At 37.5% G+C, this 7,766-nt stretch overlaps 1 protein-coding gene across 1 annotated transcript; it reads right to left on the bottom strand.

Annotated features, from left to right (window-relative positions):
• On the bottom strand, positions 1-3,454 carry LOC149000053 (disease resistance protein RGA2-like). Its single transcript, XM_089140689.1, has one exon. The coding sequence runs from the start codon at positions 3,418-3,420 to the stop codon at positions 34-36; it is 3,387 nt and encodes a 1,128-aa protein (XP_088996815.1). The 5' UTR covers positions 3,421-3,454; the 3' UTR covers positions 1-33.
• Between the last annotated feature and the right edge of the window lie 4,312 nt (positions 3,455-7,766).

Raw genomic sequence — 7,766 nt, 5'->3', positions numbered from 1 at the left:
AGCTGTTGTCTTGGTATTTGTCCTCCTCAATTATTACTTGATCTTCTGCCCATCGATTAAGATGTTTGGGATGTGGGATATCTTGCTCCAATCCTCACCGATTTCTTTTTGGCAACTTTGTCTCAACGCAGGACACCTCGTGATTTTCAACTCTCGGAGTGCAGGGAGACACTGCAACACTCCATCCTCCTCCCCACGAGGTATTATGGACTTGATGTTAGAGCAGGTTCGGATATCGAGAATCTCAAGGGATGTGAGCTGCCCTAAGCCTAGAGGTAAGGAGGAGTATGGTGATACCCTCACACGCAGAAACTTGAGCTTTGGAAACAACCACAACAATGACTTTGAAAGTGAACCTGCGTCTTCTTTTAAAATCAACTCCTCAACATATAGAGAGGGAAGAGGAAGATGGGAGAGCAATGGAGTTGGTAACGTCCAAGTCAGCTTTGGACATCTCCATATCAACAATTTCGTTAGTGATGTCGACTGGGTAAGGTGTTGTGGAATTGACCATAACTTGGGTAGACCATTTAGATGAAGATCTTGAAGACCTGGCATAAAGATGAACCCTCTTGTACTTGCTTTATGCTTCCCGTCTTCAACTGCTGGTTGTACCCTCACATCCCAGTCTTCCAAATTCGGCATGTTACTCAACTGAAGCACTTTCAACTTTGGAAACGCAATTGTGTCAACAGCATCATCAGACTCAATTCCAAAAAACTCTACGCCCATGAATTTCACCTCATCCATTCCACTTATTACGAGTGTTTCAAGAGATGGCAGTTTTCCTAGAGTCGAAGGCAATTGCTTACATTTTCTCCATTGATAGAGTTCCAAGAAAATTAGATTGGATAATAAATTGATGCACTCTGTAGGACTAGCTAACCAATTGGGTATCACAACACCAGGGTAGTCCTTAATTGATAGTTTCTTAATGTTTGGATGCGGTTTGAGACCTTCTAGCACATCCTTCATCCTTTCTTCTTCAGCAACCTGTTCTTGTTCTTCCCCTCCTCCTTCAACTTCTTCTTCTTCTTCTTCTCCTTCATCCCCAATGCTTTCCTCATCAACTCGTGCGGCACCGGTAAATTGATCAAAATAGAAATACAAAGCACGAAGGTGTTGCTTATTTTTCAAGCATGCCGTCTCAGCATCACTACCATTTTCCACTCTTTCCAAACCTCCTATCCTAAGAGTATCGTGAAGGGAGTCGAGATCTTTAAGTTCTGCAATCTTACATCCTCCCCTTTCTACCCCACCACCACTGCCAACAATGAAGTCTGATAATCCGCGCAGTTTGATTAATCTCCCAATTCCTTCTGGTAGGTGACTTAATTGCCGACATTCTGTCAACTCAACATATACCAAATTGATCATTTCCCCAATCCCTTCGGGTAGTTTACGAAGGATGGAGCAACCGCCAAGCCATAATGTTTGCAAATTATATAGACTAGTCACTGATTTAGGCAATTCTTTAATTCTTGCCATGGTCAAGTCAAGGGACCTTAGATGTATTAGCTTGTCTATCTCATTTGGAAGCTCTTCCAGGTAAGTATAAGATAGATCTAGGGTCCTCAAGCATGTTAGGTGACAAAACAACTCAGAGGAAATTTTGGGAATCCATCCATTGACTTGAAAAGTACGTAGATTTTTTGCTTCATAAATGAAAGAAGGAATTTCATTTATCCCTTCGAAAACTAGAGATAAATGACGGGCTCTACTACTAAGTTTCTCAGGTGTAGTAGTATCTTTAATTTCCAAAGAAATGCATGCATTCTCTTCAAGGAATTTCGCAAAATCATATGTCAAATCATGCATCTTGTAACACTCAAACGAGCCACTTGATTTTGTAACATTTTTATGAAATAATGAGCATTTAACCAAATGATTGAAGTTCTCTTCACCCCTTGTAAATAAATCGCCGGTCTGATCACTAAGAAAGCCTTGTCCCATCCATTTAATGATGATGTCTTGTTTATACAGGCAATAACCTCTCGGGATGTGTGAACAATATACAAAGCATTGTTTCAAATGAGAGGCTAAATCATTATAGCTTATTAATAGGGAAGGCAAAAGTTGATCATCAGCAACCATAACAGTCCATAGATTATCTTTCAACACACTTTCCCAATCTTCGCATTTTTTAGAATGCAAAACACCTCCGAGAATCCTTACAGAAAGTGGCAATCCCTTACATTTCTCTGCGAGTTTTCTACCAGTTTCTTCCAACTTCACACACTCGTCTTCTTGCCTTCCAACAAAGGCATAACTTTTTAATAATGACCAACAAGCTTCCTCAGACAATAACTCCAAATTATGGACATAAGTTGCACCCATGATGTTTGCAACTTTTAATTTGCGTGTTGTGACGATGATTGCGCTTCCAGGAGAACCATGTTTGAGGGATATCCTTAACGGGTCCCATTCCCTTGAATTCTCATTCCAGACATCATCCAAAACAAGGAGGAAATGCTTTACATTAACGGACTTATTCAGTTGATCATGCACAGATTGCCATGTATTATTATTATAATCACCATCTAATTTGTTGATGGAGTCTCCGCTACCCCCAATTTCTCTAATAATATTAATGGCAACTTTCTTTTTATCAAAGGATTGGGATCCCACATGCACCCACACTCTTTTTTCAAAATGTTTCACCACCCTTTCTTCATTGAAAACAAGTTGGGCAAGTGTGGTTTTACCTCGTCCGCCCATCCCCACAATGGAGATGACAGGGATTGTACTAGCAGGAGCCACTACTAGTTGTTGGCTACTACTACCCTCTCCCAGCAACTTGCTTATTATTCTAGCTCTATCATTCTCACGGCCAAACACCTCTGTGACATCAAAGAAGGAGCTAGTTTCTAATATACTTTTTGACTCTTTGTCACTTGTTTCACCGTTGCTACTTCTAGTAGAAGTTTTACGAATAAAATTAAATTGCTTTGGTAACTTTGCAATATCATCCATCTTTTCATTTATCATTTTTATCCTATGGCCAGTGTCATGGCGCAAACCCACTTGCTTCACTGAAAAGCAACAGGAAAAAAGATAAAACATGTTGTCGAGGCATACCTTCCTAAAAGTACTGCTCAAGTTGGTGGGACGAGCATCATCATCAACTCTTGGTCTCTGTTGCTCTAGTTGTGATTTGAGAATTGCAGTGTTCCACTCATCCAAAACATCATCGATGTCATAGGCTACATCCTTCAACTGATGTAACCAACGTTTCACTGACGTATTCACGAATTGCTTCTTTTCAGCATCATCGAGAACATCCTGAATTTCGATAAAAGTAGATTTGAGTTTCTCAACATCCTCCTCTACACCCACGACCAATTGCACTTCTTTCTTGATCTCATCCCACATGATGGCGGCCAGTTTCGTGATGACAGTAGAAACAATAGCCTCAACCATTGTCGGTCCTAGTGATGATATCCAGAAAATAGTAAAGAAGAAGATTCAGGAAATAAAGAACCTGAAAGAGATGAACGCTAATTTCTTGGTACAGATGCTCCAGTTGGTGTTGAGGAAGTCACATTTATAACATTGGATCTAAATCTGGCAGTTGCAGTACCTTACCAACTGAAATATAAAATTAGGTTACTCGGCATTGACGGTAAATTATTTTAACACAACTTGTGCTAGCCAGCCGACCAATCTCCATTGTTTATAGAGTATTTTTCTATAACAATATCGAATTGAAGTTCACCATCGTTTTTAATTTTCACGAAAAAGGAACCCTATACATGTAGATTCAGATGGAACAAACAAGTTGTAATATCAAACTCATACAATTAACCTGTGTTAGGTAGCCCATCACAATAGATCAACCACTACATAAAAAAAAAATGAAAAAAGAAATCATTTTTGGCCGTTGAAGCCTTCATTCCATCAGATAAACCATGAGTAAAAGAATAAGTGTTTCACACTTACACTTCACATGAAAAAATTATAGGAATCATTCAATTACGTACGGAGTGGAATTTGGTGATTTTGTCATATACGATATGGCCAGACCGGTCCATTCCAACTAATAATTCTCATAAACAATTAGACTTCAGAAGAGACACTGAACTTACGACCCGAAATGCAAAATAAATAGGAAGGATAGCGCCAGGGAGGTTGCTTGGGAGATTAAAAATGTAAGAAAATAATAAGATTTGATGAATTAAAAACCTTAGAAGACTTTGAGTTTTTTTTTTTTTTTCAATTATCAGGCAAATTTTGCTAAGCAGCCCATCAAAATCAACACTATCAGTATCAAGCAAACTACTGATAATTTAAAAAAATATATATATATGAGCATTGAAGTCGTCATTTCGGAACAAATTACTTCAATTCTATCCAATCAGTAATGAATTTGTGAACCCAAAATTACAGCCCCCTGAAGCCCCAACCTCGATAGAACGGCACTATAAGTAAGGGTATAAATGAATAACCAAAATTTACTCCTGAATTCACATCCGCATCCGTTTAATTAGCAATATTCGAATACATCTGATTACTAATAATATGAAGATATGATACACCCCTTTTGTTACCGATTATTATCCATTTGATTAAGCCACCATGCACCATATATTTTTTTAATACAACTTATGCTAGCTGCCAGCCTAGCAATATCGGCATGATTAAGAGCCACCTAATTGCTCAATTAATAAAAGATAAATTTTTTATCAGGCAAATTGTGCAAGGCAGCCCATCAAAATCAACACAATCAACCAACTACAGATAACTAAAAAAAAAAAAAAAAAAAAAATCACTTATGAGCATTGAAGTCTTCATTTTGCCGTAAGAAATCAACCATGAATAGAAAAAGAACCAGTCATTTTAGGCTGGATGGATAAAAATTCAAATGCTTTTGGAGTGAGATTTTGTCATTTTGTCATACGTAATATAGATAGAAAAGTCCTTCCTAGCTAATAACTCTCATTAACAATTAGACTTCCTAATCACCAAGATGTAACATGTTGTTCCATTGGCCTAAAATGAAGGTATTGTCATTGTTGGCAACTTAAGTGGGTTTTGATATGGTACAGCAACACACAAAAAGGTTCCGAGAGAAAGAATCCAATTCAAATAAAGAAAACTCAAGAATTCCGTTTTTGAGGGTCTCTGTCCAGTTTTGATCAACCTCTTCATCGGATGGTCATCCAGTGTCCGATTGAGCCGATTTTTGGAGAAGAGCTTCACGATTTCTTGATCTTCAAATCCAACGGTGGTATTGTTCATTGGAGATCTCTAAGTTAGTCCGATTGGTACGTCAAAACACTCCTTGTTTAAGTTAGATAGGAACTCTGAGTTTGATTCAAACTCTGAGTCCAGTTTTGATCAACCTCTTCATCGGATGGTCATCCAATGTCCGATTGAGCCGATTTTTGGAGGAGAGCTTTACGACTTCTTGATCTTCAAATCCAACGGTGGGATTGTTCATTGGAGATCTCTAAGTTAGTCCGATTGGCACGTCAAAACACTCCTTGTTTAAGTCAGATAGGAACTCTGAGTTTGATTCAAACTCTGAGTCCAGTTTTGATCAACCACTTAATCGGACGGTCATCCAATGTCCGATTGAGCCGATTTTTGGAGGAGAGCTTCACGACTTCTTGATCTTCAAATCCAACGGTGGGATTGTTCATTGGAGATCTTGAAGTTAGTCCGATTTGTACGTTAAAACACTCCTTGTTTAAGTCAGATAGGAACTCTGAGTTTGATTCAAACTCTGAGTTAAATTAATCTATAAAAGGAGAGCAAACTCCAGCAGAAGAGGAAGACGTTTTGAGGAGCTTGGGAATAGCGTGGAGGTCTAATCAGAAGACGTTGGTTGGCTATGGAGATCTGAAGCTTGGGAATAAGAAGTCTTTTGTTTTGCTGAACAAGAAAGAAAGTGAAAGAGAAGAAAAAAGAAGCAGCAGAAGAAAAGAAGGGAACATGGTTGTATGGCTTTTTTAAAGAGAGAAAACTGAAAAAAATTGAAAAGAGAAAAAGAAAAAAAAAAGGAGTTGGAGAAAAAGAGAAACAAGTATTGTTACCATGCATCTTACACAAGTTGAGGTAACCGTATTCACAAGTGATTGTCTATTATTTTCTAGGTTATGTTTAGTGATGAAGAATCTAGCTCATGAATGTAATTTGGAGAACTTGAATTATTTGTTTACATTATGATCTAGCAAGTTGGAGCTTGTCTAGGGGGTTGGGGTTGGTGCCCTTGTCTGAATTGCATTTTAGACTATAACAGGGATTGGTGTTCCTGGACTGTTGTAGCAGTCAAAATATCTAAGAGTGTATTGAGTAATATACGAAACCCTAGGTAGGGTATTATTCCGTGGATGTAGGCAATTTGGCCGAACTAGGTAAACTCTGGTGCATTGCGTTTTTGTTTATTTTTCTTTGTTGCACATATTGGAGTGCCTTGATTGCAGAGTGGTGGTACACTGTCTGGTAGACCCAGCCACATTGTGGTGAATTTTTGAAGACACTGATTCACCCCCCCTCTCAGTGTCAATCTGGGAATAACATAACATAAATAGGCTGGATTAAAATTTTGATCTTGAATGCCTTCAATGAATCCTTTGCCAAAAAATTAATAAGTTTGAATGAATTAAAAACTACCTTGAGGATTTTGAAGACTTCTTTTTTCTTTTCGTTGTAGAAAGAAACCTTTTTTCTTATTAGCAAAAGAAATATAATACAAAAAGATATTAAAAAGGTTCAATAGTAACTAGTCCATAATTAGAGCACTATGATCTAAGAAGTGAGTGTCTACACTTTTACAAAATGCTATAAGTTCCCTACTACTGGTAAGTAGCCTAGAAATACTAAGCGATATACATAGTAGGTGTAAAGACCATGCTATATAGTTGGCTTCGGAACAAATTACTCCGGTTCTGTCAAATAAATAATGACTTGGTGAACCCAAAATTACGGCCCGCTGAAGACCTAGATAGAACGGCACTATAAGTACATCCACAAGTAAAGTGTAGCCTGATTATAATTGTATTCTAGTTTTTTTTAGGTTTTTTTTTTTTTTCTACAATTATGATAAGATTCAATAAAGACAGATATGTCGTCACAAGTGGTGGTATTAGGCAATGCATGATAGTTCGAATCCAGATTATCGTCCCTAACGGGAAGCATACACTCCCCTTGCACTTTATAACCACAAAAATAAGTGAGACCTACAGATAAAAAATAATAAAAATATATTTAAGATTAATGCTGTTAGGGGCCAGTTCTTACAAGAAAACCCAAACTGAATCCTTTCCTTTCTTTGTGGAAGAACAAATTACATATATACATCACCCTAGATTTGTAAATTATTACGATTACATTCTATTGAAACTTTTCTAGTATGCTTTTACCCCCTGTTTATCAAATTATACATCAAGCTTAACCCTACCATTTGAATAATGAGATACATGATTGTATTCTCAAAATTTTCATTTTACCCTCATTTCCTTGGCAAGAAGTATGCAATATATATACATAAAAACTCAATTTATAACCAATGGGGGTTGGTCCAAGTGGTAAGTAGCTTGGTCATCTTAAGCAAGGGTCTGCAAAAAATCCCCGCTAGGAGACTCATCCACCACAACCAGCTGTGCGACCCCGGTCGAACACCGGATTAGTCAGGGCAAAGTGTCGCAAACCGAGGTTGACAAAAAAAAAAAAACTCAATTTATAAGTTTGGAAATTTCAAATAAAATCATATTCCAGTTATTTTTAAATATATAAATATATATATTTTTTTTATCCACAATAAT

The sequence above is a fragment of the Hakea prostrata genome, chromosome 11 (genome assembly GCF_041222555.1).
Source record: "Hakea prostrata isolate BN-2017 chromosome 11, UWA_Hpros_2, whole genome shotgun sequence".
NCBI lineage: Eukaryota > Viridiplantae > Streptophyta > Magnoliopsida > Proteales > Proteaceae > Hakea > Hakea prostrata.
This window is presented reverse-complemented; position numbering and strand designations above follow the sequence as displayed.

Coding starts and splice junctions, on each gene's coding strand:
- LOC149000053 (XM_089140689.1), bottom strand. CDS start 3,420: ATGGTTGAGGCTATTGTTTCTACTGTCATCACGAAACTGGCCGCCATC.